General features: G+C 40.7%; 1 protein-coding gene across 2 annotated transcripts in view; it reads left to right on the top strand.

Moving 5' to 3' along the window:
- The window catches only part of STAU2 (staufen double-stranded RNA binding protein 2), a 140,146-nt gene that overhangs the window by 5,623 nt on the left and 109,476 nt on the right, over positions 1 to 25,047 (top strand). For both annotated transcript variants that reach the window (XM_026033836.1, XM_026033835.1), the window contains exons 3-5: positions 463 to 622; positions 2,152 to 2,287; positions 23,286 to 23,445. In XM_026033836.1, coding sequence (XP_025889621.1) covers positions 463 to 622; positions 2,152 to 2,287; positions 23,286 to 23,445 — 456 coding nt within the window. The remainder of the gene's footprint in view (positions 1 to 462; positions 623 to 2,151; positions 2,288 to 23,285; positions 23,446 to 25,047) is intronic.

Here is a 25,047-nt window from a genome sequence, read left to right as displayed (position 1 = left end):
GGGACCAAGTTGCCCCCTTTTTGGAAGAGTCTGCAGTCCCTGCTAGCTGCTTAGGCTTGCTTGAAATTCAACTCTTCTCGTTTTGTAAGATGTTGCAGGCAAGAATGGCTGACTTTGGGCAAATGTGTGAAGAAATGTGGTCCCAAATGATGTGTATACGGTCTGCAAGAGCCAAGCACCAGTTGGCACTTGATTGGAACARTACCCTCCTCTTTGACAGGGAATGTCATATTTTACTATTTTACTTTGTATTTTAAAGGGCCATATGTTTCCCACTGATAAGGCCTCGCTAACCTCTGTGAGAATCAAATGTGTGGGAATCAAACGTTCAATCTGAGAGTTGCAGGGAGTGTAATGAAGAAGGAGAGTTTCTCTTGCGGCGCGGAGGTTTTCGTGGTTTTCGTGCAGGTTGCTGTAACCGTGATGCCTGTGCCTGTTTTTACCTGTGCTTTGTCTTTGAAGATGTTCACAGTGCAGCTGACCCTTGGAGAGCAGACGTGGGAGGCTGAAGGAAGCAGTATTAAAAAGGCCCAACATGCTGCTGCTAGCAAAGCACTGAATGAAACTACCCTTCCCAAACCGACTCCTAGACCACCCAAAAATAATGTTAATAATAATCCAGGTACGACGTTTTCCTGTGCATAATAGCTCTCGTTGCAGTGTTGGAATGTTGCCCACTAACAGATAGTCCTAACTAGMTAGGGATAAATATGGCAGATGGGGATCTATACAACTGCCTTTCACGTGTAGTAATATAAGAACCTATGAGTTTTCACAGTATAAGTTTTAATGCAACATACCTGAAACAGTGAATGTGATTATTTGCCTGAGACTTGGTTATATGTGACTGACAATAGACAGTGAGACAAAATGAGATTGAACTAGCCATAGGAAAATACTGATTTTTTCAAAGTTATTTTAGCTGTTTTTAGTGAGAGGGCTTCTGTCTGGCTTCTGCTGGTGGAAGGCAAAGGGGTCACTGCCTTGTAGAGGAACCCGGTGCTGGGCTCCTGGCATTGCAGAGTATTCCCTAGTGTCTGTTTATGTCATGTTTTAGAAGAGAAAAGCAAATAACAAAATAAATCACCTTTGAGTGTTCAATTAAAAATGTGTCACAAAACACTATCATTTACTTTAGGATTTTTTTTTTGTACATGCGCAAGTATTTTGTCATCCAATGCCATTTTTTTTTTTTTATGTTGTTGAATTCATAGTCTTTTTTTTTTCTCTCCCTCAGGAACATACCAGAGCTCTAGTTGCTGAATGTTTTCACCTGAGCATAAAAACTTTCCTCATGTGGCCTATGAAAATTTAGTGGCAGACGGGTGCATTTGTGACAGCCCTTTTAGCACTACATTCCCTTGAAAAATCTGAAATAGAGCCAGTTTAGCTACTTTCTCTGGAAGGCATTCAGGCATTTGGCTCCCTTGGGGCTTTTCTTACAGCAGCAGAAGGGAGAATACCTTAGTTGAACATTTTTTTAATGAATAGGCATAGAAGTGGTATATTAAATATAAAGCTTTTTTTTTTTTTATGGGCTTAAGATGAAGCTGTAACGTAGCTTCAGGCTTGGCGTTTTGGAGATCACGTCAACAGGCTGCAGTGGGATTGTTTTTCTGGCTCTCATTCTGTCACCAGTAGGTGGCTGTAGTCGCACTCATTTCCAGTAGTTAAACTTACAGGTTGTTAGATCAGTTCATTTTTAGTCATAATCGTAATTTTCCAAGTCTTATTTCAGTACATATTTGCTCAGTTTGTGTTTTTGCTTAATGATATTCTATGGGAAGAAATATTACACTCTTAAACGGTTTCAGAAACTATCACCTTCTGTTCCAGATACTCTGGAAAAAGAGTAACGGGTTCACTTACAGYAAGGAGTTTTTCATTCATCTACGAAAGTTAATCTACAGCAGTTGCAAAGGGAGTACACTAAGATGACTATTTAAATGCTCTTTTTCATTGTTTGTGACTAGACTGGCATCTGTATTCTCACAGGAAATCAGAGCCAGCATAGTAGTTAGAGAGCAAAAAAGATCTTGCAGGTTTGCTACAGTTTTCTCTTCTTTAGTAGTACTATCTGTGTGTTTTGCAGGATGTGTATTTGAAGTTCTGTTCTTATTCATACATTATACATCTGTTATTTTTTTCCAGGCAGTATAACTCCAACTGTGGAGCTGAACGGTCTGGCTATGAAGAGAGGAGAGCCTGCCATCTACAGGCCATTAGATCCAAAGCCAATCCCTAATTATAGAGCAAATTATAATTTTCGGGGCATGTACAATCAGAGGTTTGTATTTTTCTCTTATTTGCTGTTCTGTTTGCCTATTTGCCTATTAATGTGTATTGTTTATGAACATCATAGATTGTTTCAGTGTAAAATGAACTTTTTTTTTTTTTTTTTAATTAAGCAGCCTCATTTAGAAATGCACATAACCAGCTTCTTAAGGAAGRCAGGTGCCATGAGCATTTCAAAAGGAATGAATAGGTGTAAAGTTTGTTTTTATTTAGCTTTTCATGTGCAAGCTGGAGTTAGTCACCAGTCATGGCAACAAGAAGGCAGAATGTTATCTTCAGAGAAAGGTTTTGCTTTTCTCTGCTGATATTTTGTGTCATATCTGAAGCATTTAGAATYTGCAGCATTAGAATGAAGCACTCTTTTCTTGGAAATCAGATACAAAATTAGAGGGGGGGCTGCATTTTGAAAAATGTTTGATTTGCAAAGATCTTTTGTTTCACAGTTTTAAAATCCATATTCATAGAGGAACTATATTACATGAGCTCATTTGAATGTGAGCTAAAACACAAAAGTGATCCAAAGTATACTCTGTAAAATAGAAAAAAAAAAGACAAAAACTACTCAAAAATGCTCATTTTCACTGAAATTCACTGGAAGATGCTACTTTCCTTACAAAGGGTTTGCTTAACATTTTTTAATATACTTAATAATTATTTAAAAAGGGTAAGGTAGCACACCTTGAAAAAGTGTTTTGGTGCAAAATTATTATCCTTTTAGGACTTGAATTTATAGTTATGTTTAAAAAAGTTAAGGAACTTGAAATGAAAATGCAGCATTTTGCAATTGTTTAAGGAAACTGTTTCAGGTGACTTCAGCTAATTTTACTTTCTCCACAGGTTTTTAAATCATAGTAGGTTGGAGGTTTGGCCTTTTCATTCTGATTTTGTTTARAATTGATATCTAGAACTCTTAAAAAATAAAATTGTCAAGAAGACTGTTTCATAACTTTACAGAATAGTGTTTGATTACTGTATTTTTAGGGTTATATTTCTAGTCACTGCTAGTCTCCACTTACATATGTGATGTGCTTAGGTGGCTGGTTCCTGAAATAAATTTTGTTAATTTTTAGAATTACACCTAATGAAATTGCTTTTAAAAAGAGATTATTTTGGCTAGGCAAGGCTGGAAGAAGTACGAGCTAGCAAAAAACAAACTGAAATTTGAGAAACTGGATTGATTTTCTGAACGTTTTCATCAAAACAGAAGCCCAAAACACTTAGGAGCTGCTGGCTTTCAGAATGCTCCTTCTTTCCTCGGAAATGAGCAGTGCATCAAGCGCAAATTCCACGTTTATTTCTGTCTTGAATTGTGTTCCTGTGTTAGAGTAAAGCAGTAGAGGAATATTGATTTCCCTAGGTGCAAGAGGTAGCAAAAGGGTTTGGTTTATTATATTTTATATCTTATATTTTATATCTTATATTTTATTTTTCTATTCATGTAGCAAATAGAAGGGGACAGAAGGCCAGGATCAGTGCATGGCAGCCTTACTCTACTCACTGGAGGGCAGTAACCCGTGCAAGATGTCTCTTAATTTACTGGGGATAGTAAATTAGTAACTAACTACAGCTCAGTAGTAAATTACTAGATAAATCTGTATAGATCTGTATAGTCTGCTATTCATACACACATTTGCTAGCTCACTAATACTAAAGAGCAAATGATAATGATGCCACCTGGTCATATTTCTTACAACTCCTGCTGTGCTGGAGGTGCGTGTTGAGCYGCTCCTGCCGGCCCTCACCAGGGACACGTTTCAAGACGGATCCTGGCTCTGCTCTCACGTCCCATGTGTGAAGCACATGTTGGAGGAGTAGATTATTTTCTAATAGTACCGTATATCTTATGTTTATTACTTTTAAAAATAACTTATTGCCATATTGTAGGCAGTGTTTGCTCGCTGATTTTTAGCATAAAAATTTTTTAGCATTAGTGGCGTAGAAGGGCTGCCRTTCCCAAGTCAATGCAGACTTTAGGGTCTGTTTAAGAAGGAGAGCCAAGAAAGAACCTAATTAGTATGTTGTGGTCAGTGTGTGCTTGTTTTTATCAGTTTCTGACTCTAGATTGAGGAAATAACTTTGATATTAAAACAGGTTCTAAATGTGCTAAATAAGTTGGAATCCTTTTTTTTTTTCTTTCATATGATGATTAATTTCTTGTTATTAATCTCTGTTTAAAACTATATATTTTTCAAAGAGATGAAGATTAGAAGGTTTTGCAGGGACATTGATTGTGCAAGATGAATGACTTGAGGCGGGGAAAAAAGAGGAGTATGGAGTTCACCCCAGGGCATCTCTTTAGACCAGCTAAGTCTGATGTTTCCAGCGACACAAAAGATCATTTTTAGCAGCGCRTGGAAATGTGTCCTGAGAGCTGCTATTTGCACGCAGAGCTGAGAGCTAGCTTCTCTGTCAGCCAAAGATAACTCATGTTTAGCTGACTTTGGTGTCTCTCGCTCCCTCTGTCCTCAGCCGTGGGTCCCTGCAGTATTCCTGGCTTCAGCACTGGGAGCTGAGTTGCTTGGAAAAGAATTGGAAAAAAATTATTTTTTAGCAGGGGGAGAGGAAAAGAGAAATTACTTGGACTATCATCTGTTCTCATCCCATCACCTAGGGCTGGCACCAGATTTGGGGCAGGAGTGTGTGTCCGGGAGCTGAGGACAGTTAAGATTGAGAGGTCCGTAGCTGGTCACATRTCTTGACATTAGAGGTGGAAAATACCTAAAAATGTGTTCAGGGGAGGGTGGCTCTGGCCAAATCTCTCCCTGCACTAAGTGAGGAAGCGAAGAGGCAACCTTAGTCCTCTTAAGCATAGTTAAGAAGGGAGAATGCTTGGGAAAATGCCTTCACTCACGCTAGCACACGCAGTTCATGGGGACTGTAACAGTGCGGGACCTTGTCCTTGCACTGCTGCACTTTGTTTCACCAAACACTTACATCTTTAAAACCTGTGTCTGGGGAGACATTATTATTGATTCATCTCCAGATTTTTCATTATTCAACTAGAATGCATGCAAGTCTGATGTACAAGGAGCTTGATGGTCTTTGGTAAGGCAGAACTCTTAGAAATTACTGTCTACCCGGTTCAATAGGTTTTGATTCAGTCAGTTCGCTACTGAAGGAGATGATAGTTAAAGTAGAAAGTTTTTGAAACTCAAAATTTCACTAGTTATACCACAGCCTCATAAAGTTTGGTCTAGAATTCTGAACAGTTATGTGGCCTTTCTGTGTAAATAATACATGTTACGGTAAAACCAGTGCTGGTACGTTGCATTTCAAAGGTTTTTTTTTTAAACTATATGATTTTTTTTTTCTAATTCTATTGGAAAATAAAATACCCAACCAGTGCTCCTTGAGGATAAGGCAAACTAACAAACTGACCGCAAGGAATGAAGTGCTGCTGTTTCCAGGAACATTTTGTKAACGGGTCTGAGTTGCATCCCCTATGCTTGTCAGCACCCTTGGCACGACCAGGAGAACTGGCAGGCTGCTCGCAGGAGGGCAAGCTCTGAAACAGCAGGTCAAGGTTGCAAAATACTGGCAGAAGGGAGGGTGAAACCTGCGTCTGCAGCTCATCTCTGCAGCCAGCACTAGGGCCCTCGCGTCCCGGAATGTGCAGTTGGCTTAAACTGTGCGGCGAAACAAGGACGGGGCTGTTACCAAGTGAGAACAGTTTAGAAAAGAGAAGCTCTCGGTCCTGACTAGTCCTTGTCCCCATTGAGGGCTGGTTGGTTTTGTAATGAGATATTTTGTCTTCGTTGGGAACTGAAAAAAAAAATCATTTTTGAAGTTTAATTGTCCTGCAGGATTTTCAGTCATAGAATGTCAGTAAGTGGCAAAAAGAGACATGATATCCTACAGGCTTAACGAAAGCATGTGCCTCCAGCCAGGAAATAAAATGGGTGGAAACCAAACACCAGCTTTTGATGCGTTAGTGTGGAAAGTGGTGTCAAAGGGATTACAACTGGTGTCTTTTGGGAGATTTCATAAGTTACAGTCTTCCATATAATAATTTCTGAAAACTGTCTCACCACGATTTAGAGATCTTGAAAAACCTTTATTAAAGGGAAAAAAAAACACCTTTCAAAATTGAAAACACTTGTGAAGTATAGGAACAAARGAAATACAAAACGATGACAAGCTGAAGGGTGGGAGTGAAATAATTAAAGGAGATTCTTCCTTGGTTATGAAGAACCTGATAGGGTGTGATAATTCCATAGGCTTTTGTCACGTCAAGCGGTGATGTCCTTGGGATAAGTTGTGGCTTCTGTGCAGTCCCTGCTGCACTGAGCATTCGTACTGTATAGGGTTGCTTCTTTCTGCATGTGTGTGGTGAACTACAGACTTGGGAGAAGTCTGGGATCTGGGAGAAGTCTTGGGATGTCACCTTTCTTGGTGACATCCACGCAGGGACTGGCAGGTTGGGCAGGAGGCCCAGGGGAGACCTCCCTAGAGCGGCAGTGGGAGGCCGTGCAGGAGGCCGTGGGCCTCGCGGAGGGCYCTGCCTCCCTGTGTTTAGGCAGGAGGCCGCAGGCCTCGTGGAGGGCCCTGCCTCCCTGTGTTTAGGCAGGAGGCCACGGGCCTCACGGAGGGCTCTGCCTCCCCGCGTTCAGGCAGTTGAGCAAAGACCTGACCATGGGACTCGGATCATCGCGCCCCTTTGGGTCACGCAGCTCGGCTTGGCCGTGCCCTCCGCTCCTCGGGAGCGCGGCCTGGCCCTGCGTGAATCCGGTGTCCCCTGCAGGTGTGTGGGGTGCAGCGCCTCAGAGCGGGTCAGCTACACGGATGCGTCTCGGCAGCTGGTGCTTTCTGAGGAGAGACGCAGCTCCGAGCTCAGAGGTCCAGATAGAGTCTCTGCATGTGCCCTGGAAGCCTTAGCTGCTCTTGCAGCCAGAGGAAGGTCTGGCCAGGGCCCTTATAGTGCAGCGCAGAACACATGTTACCGTCCAGGACATCCACACTTGCTCTCTGGAGCTTCATGGGCAGTAACGGGAGCTTGGGATACTACACACCGCTGAACAGCTGGTGGCTGGATCTAGAGCTGAGTTCCAGCCTAGGAAATAAGGAGGCTGATAATTGATAATACAGTAATTTTATGAGTGCTGTAGAGGGAGTCATCTGACTATCACAGGCACATATCTCTGATCTAGTTCCTTGAAGATAGCGTTTTAGTTGACAGGAGAGCAAGAGGCGCTTCCCAGTTTGCGGCTTAACTCATCCTATTTAAAATAGGCGGGAGAAATAGTTCTCTAGGCATCTTATGTTATGTCTGATCAGTSCTATCCTAGGTGACCAGGACAGTGATATGAAATTATAGTGTTAGGCTTTGAGATTTGGTGTCTGAAAATACTGTTCGGTRTTACTAGCAAGTAAAGAAAGCTTGGATTTCCTCTATTATGCTTGCCGGTACTTCTCAAAGGATGTATTTTTGTAAGTCTAAGACTGGATGAACATGACAAAAAGATGAAGATCTCTCCCCAAAGAGAAAAGTACCAGAAGAACAAAGTCTTTTAGGAGTATATGAGAGTTTAAATTGTTCTCATCTATCTGGTAATAATTATAAGGAGAGGCATGCATGCAGGCTTTTATACTCTATTGCTTTTGATGTAATTCAGCAGTATTTTGCTGCAAAAGGCTGTGGGGTTGCAGGACACCAGTGTCCTGAGTCACGGAGGCTCTGAGGCTTCTTGTATTAAACAAAGTCAGAGGAGAAGACTCAAGGTCCAGAAGTAGGATGGGGTAACACTGATTTTATTTTTTGCCTTACATCTGCCATTGTCTGTTGCCAACTTAAAACACAGGGGCTGCCTCCCTCTCAGGAGTGAGAGCTATTGGTTTAGTTTACTGATTCACTTTGAGGAACCTACTTTCTGCATTCCTCACCCTGCAGAGAAAGCATTTTGGAAGAAGTTTAGATTGGTAATAGAAATTAAGAGTTTTCTGAGAACACATTATATCTCCTTAATTTTGGTACAGTTTCATTATGAAGGCCTAAGAGTGACAGAAGTTGTTGTTCGGAGTAGCAATTTAATTGTGCAGCTGCATGCACTTGATTAAGACCATTAGATGGCAGCATGAATTTGTGTTTTGGTATTTGAATCTCAGAGCAGAAGCAGTCTCTAAAAACTTATGTTTCCTCTCTACTATACTTTTTCATTACTTAAATGTCATAATTTCAGCATAAAACAATTAAGAACAGGTTTGCTGCAGTGTGCAGTGTTTTGTTCAGGCTTTCTCTGCCTATAATGAGTGGAACTATAATGCAGTAATTTTAATGTGTGTGAACGGTGCCTGAATTTTAATGTATGTAAAAAGTGCCGGCTTGTCAGCGGCGGAAGTCCAAGTATTTGGTTTGAACAAGGAGCTTGTATTTGGTTTGAACAACAGCAGGAGCAGCAGGATTCTGGGGTGCACTGTGGCCGTTCCCCTAAGCTAATGCCCTTCGTGCCATTTCCTTAAAGACAGGCAGTAACTCGGACCCCAAGGCTGAGGTCTGCTCATATGAACAGTGCTTCCTGGGGACGTGAACAGCTCTTCACACAAAGGGAATTGAGCTTCCCCAAAGATATTTTATTAGGTTTAGTGCCTTGCCAGTTGAGACAGAATTCAGATCACAGCTTAAAGCAAAAGCTTGAACACTCCAGTATTATTATCCTGAGTAACCCAGAGCAGCTTTAGTGCATCAGCATTACAGAGGAATGATCCACATGGAGATTTTTAATGAATTCTTTGTATCCATCTCCTGCATGTTACGTTTCACTTCCCCTGCTCTGTTTGTTCCCGCTCGCTGCATGCCTCCCACACAGACATATTGTTATAAGGGAAGTGTTGAGTACAGCTGTGCTGGGTTTTTCTTTGCTAGTATTTGTTTCTAGGAAAGGAAAAGGGAGAAAGTCAGTCCATTTCCTGTTGGTTTAAAACAACAGAAACATCTGTGTGTCTTAAGATAGTTTTCTCCAAAGAGCAGTGGCCAGGGAGCCTGCAGGTGATGAGCTTTGCCATTGCCAGTAGCTATCGGTTTAGGAGATGGTGATTAGTATTGTCGGCCTTAGAAAAGAAATGTCCTAAGTCTGTTGGAAAATGACAGGGAATATTTATTTCTGCAATAAAAAAAAATGACAGCTAATATTTAACTTCTATAGTGTTTTAAATCATAAAAATCCATAGAGTAGTATCTGGGATCAGAAAACCTGCATCCCACCGAGGATTCTCGGAAATGCATTAAGGTTTTTAGGGAAGCCTTTTTCCGTACTCGCCCCGTCCTGTGACGCTGACGTCCCCCAGCGCTCGCGGACAGGTGTGAGGGGACACCCGGRCACATGTGAATTGGATCCTTTCGACAAGTACACACTGTTGCTGCCATCCACAGCATTAACAGGGGCATTTAATGTATCGGGCATCAAAAAATACATACTCTTCACTGCAAGCACAGTATTACATTGAGAGCTGTTAAGATGTTGTTGCAGAGGATAGAATGAAGCTGACGGAATATAGAGCTAACTGTGGATCACATTCCTGGCACGGTGTATGTTTATTCTCCAAGGGAAGGCACTTACCTGCTATCGTCAGAACCTTCCCAGCCTCAGCAGTTTGTAAAAGCTTCAGGAGTGCCAAGCAAGACGTTTCACACCACTGCATTCCTCTCAGTCATCTCTTACTCGAGGCTGAGTAGTTTTGTCAGTGGCCCTTCAACCTGTTTTTATGGAGAAGCTCCTGAGCCCATCTACTTTGTTCTTCTTACAATTAATTATTGTTTTTCTTTGCTCTCCTCAGCATGTAGGGAGCGCTGGCCACTTTACACTTTCCTTGGTAAATAGTTAAATAGGGTCATTCTCTTTTAGGACTTCCCTTTCTTCTTTTGGCCCTTGGCTGAAATTYTGATTATTTCTCCTGAGGCTTCCACCTGTGCACAGGTATCAAATCCCTGTCTGGTAGATTCTTTTTCTGGAGAAGGCACCTCAGGATCTAAATCTTGTCTCCAGATACCAGCTGTGACTTTTCTTGTTCTTAACTGGCCTGGAAAACATAAGCAGATGAAATACAAATCATCATCATCATCATCTTTGGTTGCTCTCAGTGTCTCTCCTTCAGCCTTTTTCTTCCCCTTGTGACAGTTCCTTTGAATCCCTCTGACTCAAAAATCCTCAGTGCCAACAAACTGCATCGGGACTTTATGGATCTTGTTTAGCCTGTGGCTTTGCCATCTTCGAGTGTCCCACAATTCTTGCTCTGTGCCTGATTGTATTAAGCCCATTTCCAGAGAATGTACTGAATACTAGTATTGCTCATACGTATAAAAATAAGTCCTGATCCGAATGCTCTTTCTGGAGCAGGAATATGGTGGGTGTGTTGCATTCCTTCTACAGTTAGCTTTTTGTTCACTCCTGTCTTGCTCCTCAGAATGATGATGATCTGAATTATGGGCATTTCAGCCCACATACCTGTGAGATTTAGATTCAATGGAAGCAAACCTCAATCCTGTTATGGCCTTTGTGCTCTGTCCAGAGCCTAAGCATGATTATCAGTAAACAGTTCCTTTCTTCTCCTACTTCTTTGGTAATGACACAGACAAGAGTTCTGTTGAATTTCAAATAATAGCCAGAGAGACTGACATAATTTTCCTGATGGAAGCAACTGAGAGAAACTTAGTGGCTAATGTTTAACTGTTTGTAACTTGATTAGACCTGACTGGAGTTACATGGAAAAAACGTCTCCCCAGGCCAAAGTTCTTCCCTGTTAAACTGGGAATTCTGTCACAGAAAGTACTATATTTTCTCAAGAACATTTTAAAGATTGTTTTATGAAAAATATATAAGGCAATCTAAATACAGACCTTGTCACCAGCAACCAATTCCTTATTACAATTTCTCTTAATGTCTTTTTCAAAGTAGTAATTTTGGTGACAGCTTGTTCTCTGTGAAAGGAAGTACAGTTAGCAGCCATTCAAGAGAGCATCTTCTGAAGATCTGGGTTTGATGCTAGGATCTTTGTGAAGAGGAATGCTGGTTTCAGTTGGTTATTGTCAGAGAAAGGTCAGCCGATCTTGGGGACGGTGCACTTTGACACGACGGTTTGTTTGGATTAATTGTTCTGCTGAAATGGAGCTGTATCCCCGAACTGTGTGGTCAAAAGGGAAGTCATTTCTGAAATAAAGCATCTCTTACCATTGAGTCTTTTTTCCCCCTGACAAAAGAGAAGAAGAGTCTAATCAACTTAGTCATTTGGATTCAAGGATGACGTTCACGTCAGCGAAAAAGTTCTTAAGGAGATGGGTATTAAGAGGCTGAACTATAGTACAGTTAAGATACCTCCCTATACTGAATTTGTTTTTCAACTGTCAAAGATTRTATTAGCCATTTGGAATATGTATATGATCAGCAGTCCTTGTTAGCTCTATTCTCCAAGTCTTTTTCAGCGTCCCTGCTTTCTAGAATACAATCCCCCACCATTTTATAAAGATTTTCTGCATTTCCTACTTTCTAGTAAGTATATGATCCTATATTTCAGTATATAAAGCTAACATGATCTAACTTTTTTTTCTGTATTAATCTGCAGCATTGAATTGCATCCAGTGGGTCAACTGGCTCAAGTCGCTTTGTGTCAGTGACCGCTACCACTGCACCTTTATTGTCACCATGTACAGAGTTGTTATCACTGGCTGCATATTTACTTGCAGATCACTGCTGCAAATCCAGTAGTTCTATGAAAGCTTGAAAATGGAGAGCCCTGAGAGAGAAGGAAAGAGAATGTACCACTTGCGGATAAGCTTCCCTATAAAATATGAGCCTTGCTGTGTTTTTAGGTAGAAAAGAATAGAAGCTCCGAAAGATTTCACCACTGCTCTTTTTACATTGCTACCTATTTCCCACCTTCAAAACTACATTTTAAGCCATCAGCAAACTTTGTGCTTTTTGGGTAGCTGTAGGTAAGGCTGCTTTTGTAAGGCCATTGATAGTACTGCAGCATGTTGAGAGGATCAGTGTAGGGCAATACAAATACAAAACAGGAGTTGAGAATAGACTCATTAGGCTGTAATTTAGTGGGGTTGTTCAGTCCCCGTTCATAGTTTCAATCATTTAACTGCCTTATTTAAAACAAGTTAAATTTTTGACTCTTTCAGACTGATGCCATTTAGTGTGTGTTGGAGTTCTCACAGGTCAGAACAGAGTGTAGCTCAATATAAACTGAGCTCCAATTAGGTGTATTTGGGTGGTATGTTAGAAGCATTTCAAGGTGTTTTTTTCCTTTTTTTTGTGTGTGTGTCTACCCCCTATATGACCTTTTAAGTTGCAATGGAAATACTTCCTATGAAGTACCGGGCTTGACAGTAACGTGTCAAAGTAAAAATGTTGTTAGTAACATTTAATGGTGTAAATATATGACAATTAGGTGAATGAGGTGTTTTATTCTCTCATTTACGTAGTCCTAGACTGGCAAGTAATGAGTTTTCTTCTGGGTGAGTTTCTTATGCAGAAGGAAAATGACATTTTAGTCAGATATGCAGCATTGTTTATGTTCTTTTACTGTAATGGGTCTTTGGAAGCCATTCTCAGCAACCACTCTGCATGCTTGTAAAGATTAGTGAGTAATACAGTTCATGAGAAATTTTATGAGCTGAAGCAGATAAAGAGTTGGAGATGTTTGTTTTCTAGATGTCTGTTTTAACCTTTAAGTCTGCAGTGCACATCACAGCTTCATTATGATCCCTTTTATTCCAATTGTACTTGTTTTCGTGTTACTGGAAAGAACATTTTCTTTTTGCTTTATCTTTTCCATATCCTCTCCCACCCCAACATCTCCCTTGCAGCATTGTGCACTTGACATTTTCCAGTGACTTAGGCATTGGAGGCAGTAATCTTGCTCTGTTCTTATACTATTTTTGCTCTTTTTGCAGTCAAGGATAAATTGAAATTGTGTCAACCTTTTCCATTCCTTAGTTAGTTGATTGATAGATAAAAATACCTCTTCAGAGGCACATAACGTCTTGTCCTGTGCTCTCCTCTTGCTTCTGATTTTTTTTTTAAACTTGGTTCTTTTTACCCTTGTCCTTTGGAAGGTTCATCCCATGATCATTTTTCTCCCTAGTTCTTTTTCCTTTTGTTGCTTATTTTTTGTTTTCCTCCCATTTCTCTTGCACTAGTTTTCCTTCATTTTATAAGGAGGATTTCGGGCCGGCGTTGAGACAGTTGTGCTGTTTGGAAAGGTGCTGTTTCCGAGATGGGCTTTAGGTTGCATTGGCGACTAGAGGGAGATGTCAAGGCAGAAGCGGAGAGGTGAATTTATATACGAATATATATATTTATATACAAATATATGAATTATATTATTATTTATATACGGAGTCGCATGCAAGCGGCCAGTGTCCAAAACCAGCTCGGTATCTGTGGTGTATTACGTGCTAGGTTACCCACGAGTTTAGAAGTGCCCTGTTCATGATTCTGTAACTTCCTGTTGGTTTCCTCCGCTCGCCTTTGCCGAACGTTTTTTCCGTGTTGTCGGCCTATGGGCTCTTGACCGTCACGGGGAGGTGGTGAAAAATGCAGCGGTGTCCACCCAGAGTCAACAGCGCGATTCTGCTATCAGTCAAACGTCTCGATTGAGCAATTTGGAGTACAGAGAGGTAACGATGTGGCAATATTATTGTCTTCTTCTCGTAACGAGCTCTCCTGGAATGATTCCACGTTAGGTAATGTTATGTAAAAGTGAATTCCCATTCCTTCTGGTTTTGCTTAGGAAAGTTTTAAAGCGTTTGATACTGTGATAGCAGAGGTATGAGTCAATTTTTGATAAACTTAATCACATTGTATAGAGGAACCACGTAGCCTCTAATCTAGAGTTTTGAAACTGTGGATATGGAAGCAAGGATTTTAACTAGATCTCCCAAGTTGTATGTGCTAACTATATAACCAGAGGATAGAAAGCTTAGAACCACATAGGATAAGATTAAAAAGAAAGGAATCAGTGATAATGTCACATAATATTCACAGACTCAGCGTCAAGTTTGAAAGAAAATATAAACAAAGGCGTGGAGATAAATGTAAACTAGGATAAAATTCAATGTGAAGTTGTTGTATACTAAAGATAGAGYGTGTCTGACTTGTTAACTAGTTATGAGTTAATTCATTTTTTTCTGTGATGTTTCTGAGATGATGCAGATTTTGTGGAATTCAGTTCAGCATTTTGTAGCATTAGATAAGAATGCTGCTTTTATTGAGCTGAAGGTGTTGCATCTAAGTATAAAACATGCAAGATAGGAAAGGAGAAGAAAAATAGTTGACAGTATTAAAAAGCTGTCTTGGAGGAGTGTTAYTACGTGCAGTTTCTCTTCTGGTTTTAGGACCAATCTTTATTGTTATATTGTTAAAGATATTTGCACAAAAGGTGGGAATGCACTCATTGCCTTTATAACATCACATCAAGACTGAAAGATTAAGCTGTACAGGAAGAGTTGGATAATCCCAAGGGTTTATACTTTAGAAATGGGATGAGATTAAACTTTGCAGTGTAAAATGCAATGCGTTTTACATGGTACATAGCCACTGGTAGGAAAAAAAATCTGCTTTCACATGAGCATTATTTAGATGAAAGCAGCAGAACAGGMGAATTATCTAATATTATCAGTGTTTTGGGAAGATGGCCTGTGAACAACTGGTGCAATGGAACGATAAAAGAGGTAAATGCTAAGGATATGCTGTTTAGGAGAGCACTGTTAAGCTCTCGCGTGGAATATTGTCTGTCAGTTTTGGTTCTTATGGTCGAGAACAGGAGCGAGAGAAGGACCATGAAGGATTATCCAAATAGTGTGGGCAGCTTTTCATGCGGAATACTACAAGAGGTTGACCTGTTCTCTCTGTTGTAATGAGGGCTTAGTGGGAATGGGACTGCTTGCCTTAGAGGGCAAGCACAACAAGATGTATAGGAGCAATTTAAAGTGAGATGCTGACCGAAAACAAARTGAGTAATACAGCTCGGTATTGAACATGAGAAGAAAATTGCTAACTGACATCTCAGCTCTACAGTGTCCTCCTTGGAGAAGCCTTGGAAACAAGTAATCCCATTTGTTCTCATCTAGACCTAAAGTGATGAAGAGGGCTGCATCCAACTCACAGGAGTCAGACTGACTGTAGCTCTGGATTTGTTTATATTCTTACATTTGAAACAGAGATGGGTTTGTTTTCTGTATGCTCTAAAATGGAAAACATCTTTGTTATGTCTTCACATTAATTTTAAAAATTTAACAATGCTCTTTAATTTATTTCTGTTAATATTTTTCCATCACTTAGTCTCGAATTTTGACATAAGCAATTACATAGCGTTTTGTTGCTTAGGGGATTTCTGCAGTCAGATCAAAAGTGATTTCATAAAGTGAACTTGGCAAAAGTTGCATATATTAAAATGAGAAAATAATCTAGAATTAATTACAGTAAATTCATTTTTTTWAAAGATTCAAATTTTAGTTTAACACCATCTCTTGAAGAAAAATCTGGGACAGGTATAATTGATTTATATATATATATATATTTTAATCTTTTAGACGTGGCTGAGGGTTTATCAGGAATAGGAAGGGAGAGAACAGTGTCGGGCTGTATAAACAAATCTGCAGAACAGAGCTTTCACAAAATGATGTCCCTATCTAGTAAGGCATGAGTGTTGCTGAAAAATGTAATATAGGGCTTTGTCTTTCTAGCCTTACARTAAGGTTTTTTGATGATGATGACGACTTCGGAGGTAATCCAGCAGGTGACAAGGGGACCGGTTCAGGGGTACTGGCCTGTAGCTCTCAAAAGGGGTTCTTGGAAAGGGGTCTCCTTGTTGCGCGGCGCTGTAGGGGAAGCCGCGTGACGGCCCAGAAGGTGTAGCCGGTGTGAAGATGAAAGGGGCAGTCCTGGACGTTTCCCTCTTCCCAACGTGGAGCTGAGTCACATCCGTAAGAAATCCACGCGGCTGATGGACTGCTTGGAAAGGCGAGGGCATGGCCGGGAGCAGCTGCGCTGAGCAGCCCGCTCCCCTCGAGGAGTTTCAGATGCTGCGGAGCGGCGGAGGCCGTTCCCGCCGCCGCGCTCCCGGCCTCGCTCCTGCGCCCTCGCCAAGCTCGGCGCATTTCCCGAGCCGAGGGATCATCCAGGATAGGGCGGGAAAGGCGCCGGAGGGGAGAGTGCTGGGAAGGGCCCTCTCAGCGTGGAGATGGGCTCTGCTTCCAGTGCCGCTGGCATCTCCTCGCTCAGCGGCCCTTGACTTTGCCCGCCTCGGCCCTCTTCGCTTGCCGTTGGAATTTGGAATAGCAGAACACTTCATAGAGCACTTCCATAGTGGAGGAATAACTATTTTTTTTTTTTTTTTCATTATTTTTTTACATAGGTGAAGAATACCTCATCCGTTAGAATTTAGGCAGAGCCTCACTGGAGTTTTTCTAACAGTCAAAAGGAGCCTAAATCTAAATAAAATTTACAGTCCTTGAGCTTCAACTTGCACTTGTTTCTTTTTTTCCCCTCCTCAGAATCAAGTGACAATATTTAAGAGAAACGTTAATGCCACTGAGGAATCCGGAGCAATACAGGAAATGCAGTGTGAGCCCATGCACTAATGCTTTATTTGTCTTTATGTGTGTGTGGATTTGATGGCCAAAAAGGAAGAGGCCCCAAGGGCTCCTTAGTATGCAATTAATATTTTGGCTAGCAAAGCAGCAKATTGTTTCAGTATGCTTCCATGTTATGACATCATATTCCAGTAAAATTATAATGAACAGAATTTTTGTTTGTCTCTGTGGCAAACCAAAATGAGTTTTGTAATTGTCAACAGACCTTGGTGATTTATTTAATTACAGTGGCGCCCGCTCACACCAACTTAGTTAAGGGCTGTCAGCATTTCTGTTATGAACCCCTATTTTTAGGGGTTTATAACTAGCTGTAAATATTTGCTCATTGCTGAAACTTGGCACTCAAGGTCACGGTCACCGAGGAAATTTCTCTTTTCAGGTTGACCGTTCTGAAGTAATACCAGTGGAGTTGCCTAAAAAGCAGATTTCTGATGCGGTGGAACTTAAAGGGAATAAAGAGAATCTGCTTGCTTCCCTGAGGAATGATCTTAAGAATCTCAAGCATCCAGGAGAGATAGATGAAAATTGACTTGTTTTTGTAGCTTAAATGAGACTGCTCATTAGAAGTGTTATCTTTTATCGTATTTGTATCTGTCAATTGAGTGTGTCRTTTCATATATCTATTTTTTGTCCTCACGTCTTTTAATTTTTGGTCGTTCGGTTTGGACRGTCTGTAAATTCACATTCTGTGAATTGTGATTGTATCACGTAGGGTTCTTCACTGAATATTTAAATTCTGTCTCTGAACAGATTAACAGGGAGCTGAGAAGTATAGGAGTGAAGTTTAGGACTCCTTGTTACAGCAAGTGCTCTGCTAGTGAGTTATTGTAAAACAATCAACAAATTAATTGTAAATATACCCAGAGTTTTTCATGCTTTCAGTGCTTTTAGGAGGCCAAATGTCAAACACAGGGCAAGTTCCTCAAGGATCAGGGGCAGATGTGTCTGTGCATGGTGCTGTCCCTTTTGCTAGGGTGCCTCTCGAGTGTGCAGAACTACTCGGTATTGAAACCATGTAATGGTTGCACTCTACTTCGGGATTGTTGTATTATGATTACTTTTAAGGATGTCACTAATCTTGCCCCATTCTTCTGTCTTCACTASTGAAAAGTTGGGGATATTTCTTTTCTATGTGACACCATCCAAGTTGTAGGGAAGCCAGGATACTAGCAGATGTAGTCCATTTTCCGAGGACTTCAGGTGCTCCTTTATACTTTCCTGGCAATGTTCATATCATCAGTGCTCTGTTAGCTCTGCTTGAGGCCAAGCAGAGCAAGAAAAGCTTAATGAAAACCATGTAAAAGCCTGATCATTCTGCCAATGCCAAAGAGCTGCATGACGCTCTAGAGCCACAGGCTGAATATCATTTTTCCATATTATCACATAAATAGATCCCTTAAAACTCTTTAAAAGAAAAGATGGGGAAGGGGATGGAAAAGAGAAGGCCTGTTGTGGGACCTGAGTTTGTAAAGTGGATTCAGGTTCATAGGCTTTCTTCCATTGCATGGAATGGAGAGAAGGAGAAGCCTAGGAACTCGACAAGAGTAGGACCTTATGACAGATCTGGTAGTTTTCCCCAAATGTAGTAGTCGCTGACAGCTCTACCATTTCTATTTATTTTTTATTTCAAGAGGACTGTGAATTAATAAGGTGGGATGGGCTGTCAAGATACCTACTGTTTTTTCATCGCAGAATTTATCCTACATGCTGCAGCCTACAGAGCACCAGTTTGCCAGATCTGCTTCTAGATCTTCTGGGAATTCTGGGATCTTTGGAGRATTCCTGGGAACTCAGAGAAAATTCAGGACACCTGCTGGCACAGGGCTGGGGTAGCTGCATAAGGCTGCAAACCCTAGGAAGCTCTAGCAGCTTCTAATGAGCTCTCAGCTACTGCTGGTGAAAGGGGAGGCTTTGAATTTTTGTTCCAGCTGATCCTGAGGATCTTTTATAGCAGGTGCTGGGCTTAGAATGYGCATTGCAGTGCGCATTGCAGTGCAGATTGCACAGAAGAGGCCCAGGAGTTCTGCTGAGGACACTGTCTGTGGTGCTGCAGGTCACGTTTCCCAGCACCAAGTGGGGCAGCTATCCCTGACATATCAGAGACCTGGACTCAGATTGTGCTCCAGAGGGAAGTTACGACGTTGTGGGTGTGGGACTGCGGGAAATGCTCGGTGTCCTTCATGGAGACTGGGACAGGAGGAGGCGGTCACCTTGTCAGTGGGAAGTGTGCAGTGAGGGGGGATCTGTGCCACCAAGAAACAGACTGTGAGGGGAGGTAAGCAGACTGTGCCTTACTTTGAGGTGATCAGAAGGAGATTGGATCTTCTCCAAACCCTGCAGGTACAAGAGTTTGAACCCCCACTGTAGCAAAGGAGGGACAAGAAAAGCTGATAGTTTTGGGCATGGGAGACAGAGACTCCTGTGATGGTGAAGGCTGGAAGCTTGTGACTTGTGGTACCAGGAGGAAGGCTCCTGCTCCCCTTGCAGATCTGTGACTGCTGAACAGCTTCAGTCCCTTGGCAAAAGAAAAGGGGCTGGGAGCTCTGTCCAGCAAAGCATCCAAACCAGCTGAGCCTGAGCTCTGCATCAGCACCAGGAAGAAGCAGCAAGCAACAGCAGTGGGTCAGTTCCTGATGCAGAGGATGGAGACTGCCCTCTGCCATCCTAGCATGCCGTGTCGGTGGGTTTGCTGCTTGCTAGGACCTTGGGCTAGTATAGACACAGTATAGAGCCTGCCAAGGTTTGTCTGGCCCTTGGACTATTACCTGCTGCTGCTCTTCCTCATGGGCACCTGTGATGCAAATAGGGGACACCTGGAGCACATCAGGCATTGCTGTGTGGCTCTGGGAGTGGTAGTCAAGGGCGTGGAGACCTAGATGGTTTTCTCCTTGAATCTGCCGCTGAGAGGGAAGAGCTTGAGAACCTGTGGATGAATCCTGAGGGTCAGCGTTTGTTTAGGAAGTAGGTGTTGACAGCAGAGAATTTTTTKTTTAATAGTGGTATCCAGTGAGAGAAGAGGCAGTGGACACTAATTAAAATACAGGGAATTTCTGTTTAAAAATCCCTGTAAAGGTGACTGAACACTGAGCAGGTTGCCCTGAGGTGGTAGAGTCTCCATCTTGGAAGTCACTAGGCCACTCCTTGCTTTGAGAGTGRAGAAGTAGAATTATGAACCTAACTACTCACCTAGTCCACTGGTAGTGATCAAGCTGATGAAGCTTTCCTGTATTTTTCCCTTGTTTTTTCAGTAATTAATTCTTTTACTCTTTTTTGAGATATACCATAGGCTATGTTTTGTGTCAGAGGCCCATGATTCTTAGACTTGCTTTCTTTCAAGTTATTATTTAGATTTACTGCCTATATCCCCTGCATTTATTTCTATCGTGTTCCCTGTAACAGTATTGCAATCCAAATAAAACTAATAAATCCAAGTGTTGACATAGGGTGAATTTCACATAAACTTATGAAACCAAAAGAGACGATGAAAATCTACCTTAAAAGACTATGAGAAAATGTTACCATTCTTTTTGATGTAAATCTCACCCTGAAGCCATTGTACTTTATCTATACAGTAAGAACTATAGATTTTGCCACATTAGCGTTGCTTTGGTTTTATTTTTGTGCCTTTGATTTTATTTTTGTATATTTTGGTAGTATAAGGAAGGCACAAGGGGATGCTATATGTCAAAACCAGTGAGGAACGGAGTGGAGTGAGTTACAAAAGGAAGTTTTAGGGCTATCCATCTGTTTCTCTGCCTTGGTTTGTCAGCACCTTAGTTAATAAATAGCAGTATGATTTTTAATATTCATATAGGGGCTTTGTAGTATTTCCAGAAGGTGCCTGTGTTCTGTTTTATCATTTTTTGTAATCATGTGTGGAYGATATAATGTGTCGTATATATTACATCACACATGTATATAAAAGTATGCACGTTTTCTGTGGGTGGTATTTATCATATTACAGTATGATTGCATATCTTATGAAGAATCTCAAGTTTAGATGGATCAGTTTAGAAGCATCAGATTTTTTTTTTTTTTTTTGTATAGGCTTTTAAAATAAAATTTAGTTCAGTTAGTATTCCCTTCACAATGTTTGGTATCTCTACCAAATATTCCATTATTCTCATTAATGGAATATAGTGGAATATAAAGGAATATAATAGTAAAGGAAAGAGAAAGTAATTTCTAATTTGGTTTCTCTGTTTTAGCTCTTAAACTCCTACTGCTGGGGAAATTAAAGCAGCTAGACATTAACTCATTTTTTAACCTCACTTAAACTGGCACAAATCTGAACTAACTTCATTGAAGCAGTGTAAAACTGGCAAAGTAATACCAAAAAGATAGTATTTTTTTATATATACACCTTTGTGTCACTTGTCATACTCTGTTAAAAACATACAGTGGTCACCAACGGCCTGACTAATATCTTGCCTTTCAAGGTAASACATAACATATTACATTGAAATGTAGGTTTAATCAGGCTGCTAACTAAGAGAATTCCATTTTTGGTTTAAATATATAAAGCTAAAGCTCATTTGGCAATGGAGCTGTCTAAGGATGTGAATATCAGTAAGAAACACAGGGCTGGATGGAGCTGGGGACCTGGTGCCCAAGGTGCACTGAGGTTCTTGGTGTGAGGTTCTGCTGTGCCTTGCTCTTTGCTGTCAGGATCTGGTCTCAGGCTTCCCCATGCCGAGTGCCAGACTCTGGGGAGTAAATTACTGACCATGGCAGGGAGGAGAGCATGGGGGTCAACAGGGACAAGTCAGTGGGGAGATCTGACGTGCTGGGRGAGCTGGTTTGGTCACTGTAAAGACCTCTCGTCTTTTGTAGACTGTAGTGACTGGAAGAGGTTGGATGATGGGAAGAAAATGTCCACCTTTAAGAAGGAAAAGGGATAATTGGATCTTGTGGGCTACCAGCTGGTGAACCTGGCTTTGTCCTCAAGGCAGAGGAAGCAAATCAATGACTTGTAACTGAAAAGTCAAGGAGTCGTGAGGGAAAATATGACCTCCTGCAGCGAGACAGAAATGAAGAGAATATGTTTTAGTATGGGAACATGTTTTAGTAAGAACAGGAAGGAGAAATGCTGGGATTTTGAGTGATTCTAGCTGTGCTGTGATCGGCCCAGCTTTTGGCCAAGCTGTGAAGTTTTGGTGGGTGGTTTTTTTTTTTTTTTTTTTTTTTTTTTTTCTTCCGAGGAAAAAATCTGCGGTGTGTTAGAAGAAACATTTTTTGAGGAAGGAGCCGCTGGCATACTTGACCATAGAGTAGAAGCAAATCTCTCATTAGAGAGCATTTTCTTTACTTGATTTTTTTTTTCATAATGTTCTGTTAAAAGTTGATAATTTTAAGAGTGACAAGAGCTGTGGGGGTTGAATTACTTCTCCTGGGTCAAGAGATAAAAACTCACCACTTTACTGTAGAAATTACTTTGACAGGTTCTAATTTTTCTAATGGGATATTCCAAAACCAAGAATGGCATTCTCTCACTGTCTTCCACTCCAGCAGGATGGATGTATCTGGCTAGGTTGGATTAGCAATTTTTATTACTGAAAATAGAAAGGTGGAGTTGGTAATAACGAGGAAAAGGTAATACATCCTCTGAGGTAAAATAGCTGCACTGTTTAATAGGAAAACTTGTGGCTTTTTCCTTTATCTTTCTTTCAGTGCGGTATATTCAAAACAGTAAGAAAAATAAGCCATTACATTTGGAGATTTTTCTCAAAAAAGAGACAAAAAAGGGAGGAGGGGGAGGGAAGAAAAAAAGGAATGGTGGCTACTGCCTTTCTTCAGTAGGCCTGGATAATGCTCAATGTAGGAAGGGAGCTTCTTCCTACCTGTTATTATATTCCTTCCTGTCCTCTGCAAAATTGAGCCTGAAGAAGAGACTAGAAGTGCATTTTTCACATCTCTCAGACTCTGCCATCCGATTTTCTCCCTGCTCCCTACAAGACCTGAGGCATGTGGGCATGTTGCAGAAGACACCTTACATTCCTGCTTCATCTCTCCCATTTCCCTTGGGAAAGGCACACACAGCTTCTCAGAAAACTTTCAGTTCTACTTAGGCTTCGTGGTGTCAGAACAAAAGCCACAGGGAGAGCAGAGCAGGGTGGTTCAGCTGCAGTGTAGTCCAGCTCATTGCAGAGCAGCACACATACACAGAGCACAGAGCTAGTGGGCATCGTAAGATTGCTGTTAGAATTACCAACAGACTAGCAGAGGAATGAGAGTCATGTATTGGAGTGTTAGATCTTACCCTGTGAGAGGAGGTAATGTTTAATAGTAACTACTGTTGTATATTACATAAAAATACACATTTTAAATGGATAACTAGTATGGCTGGTTTGTATAGAAAGTATAGAAACGTATTAACTTGTTCATGACTTCTCTCCAGGTATCACTGCCCGGTGCCTAAAATTTTCTATGTCCAGTTAACTGTTGGCAACAGTGAGTTTTTTGGTGAAGGAAAGACTCGTCAAGCTGCTAGACATAATGCTGCAATGAAGGCCCTTCAAGTTCTCCAGAATGAGCCTATTCCAGAAAAAATACCTCAGGTTTGTGTTTCAAAAAATATACTTTCCCAAATCTTCACATTATCTTGCAATTTATGTATCAGCTTTTTAATGTTTCATTTAGCTTCCTTTTTTTTTTTTTAAACCTATTAACCTCAAGTGGAGATACAATAGTAAAAATTATTACTACTATTTCTGAATAAAACCACACCTACCATGGAACTAGAATTAATTAGTAAAAGTAGAAAGGCGTTTTGAAGATGAGAGGCTTATCAACAGCAGTTAAGTAAAATTATATATATAAAAAAAAGGGATTATCCCCAAAGTAGAAATAATGTCCATTTAATCAGTGGCTTTATTGATTTTGCACGATTGTTGTGCCATGAATGTGATCTCTACAGCTGAGTTGACTTTATCCCCCTACGAGCCTGAATGACCTTAGTGATAACTTCTGAACAGCTGGTAGATGGTTTTAGGCTTTTGTCCACTTAGCCCCTTTTTAAATAGGTAGTTTTCTCACTGTTATGTTTGCAGATGGTGTTTATTTTTGCTTATAAATGAAAATATTGTTTTATATTTTGAAAATATATTTGCAGAAAAATTATTCTTAGAATAATCATTGCAAATTCAAAGCACAAAAACAATAAATGAGCCATATGAGTCAGAACAAATGTATCAGGACACAATTCCTTTCTTGTATTCACTTTTCCAGTGACTCCCACTGAAATGCTGTACACAGAGCAAAGAATTACTAACCGCACCTTCAGTGTACTGTGTATTTGTTTCAAGCTGCTTTTTAAGAATGGAAATCCTTTTTCTATATCAAAAACACATCCATCTGCCTCACCCTATATCCAAATGAGTTCCTTTTTATCCAGAGTGTTTGGCTCACCCTTGTGGTTTGGCAATATTGTTTTTCTGGATGAGGAAACTCTCTTTAAAATCACTTACTAAAGTTAATATTGATTTTTTTTTTTTAAGTGAAAAGCTATTAAAACAAATATGTAAGTAAAATCTTAAGCGGAATCTCCATTTCCTTTCCTGTTTTTAATTCCCTACCTTCCTCTTCTGGTTTCCAGAAAAAAATGGAGATTGATGATGAGTGCAAAGCATGAAGCTGAGAGGGAATGTCATATTATTGAACTGTACTTTTAGATCAACATATCCTTATTTTTTTTGAAAATTACATACATAATATTGTATTTTATATTAAAAAAAAACCTTGAATTCAAGATAACCATTAATCAGCATGGAAGTAAACTGCTGTTATCTATGTGTATAGGATAATAAGAAGATAGGTGGTGCTAAGCACATTTAAGTGCTTAGTTTTCAYAGCGTGTGTCTGTGAAACCTGGGTAACATTTATTTACTTAGCTGAAGTGGTAGAAACCTAAATTCATATTCRTGTCCAATTTGGTCTCTTTAGTGTCTGTTTAGATTAGTGTATCCTAGGATACGTAGGCTTTTAGGAGAGGATGCAGTTGTGGCAAATTGAGTTTCCTAAATCTTGTAGCAATCTGCACTGTGTTTTCTCTGTCTTGAACTAATAAAGGAACTTGATTCTTCTGTTCACCACCGTGAGGTGTGTGTGTAAGGAGGCAGAGGGGGCAGGTAGGTAGCCTGGYGTAGCTGAGGTGTCCGCAC

This window comes from Nothoprocta perdicaria, unplaced genomic scaffold (assembly GCF_003342845.1).
Source record: "Nothoprocta perdicaria isolate Ctin4 unplaced genomic scaffold, notPer1 scaffold_134, whole genome shotgun sequence".
Lineage (NCBI taxonomy): Eukaryota > Metazoa > Chordata > Aves > Tinamiformes > Tinamidae > Nothoprocta > Nothoprocta perdicaria.
The sequence above is the reverse complement of the archived record's forward strand: the minus strand, read 5'-3'. Positions and strand labels throughout refer to the sequence as shown.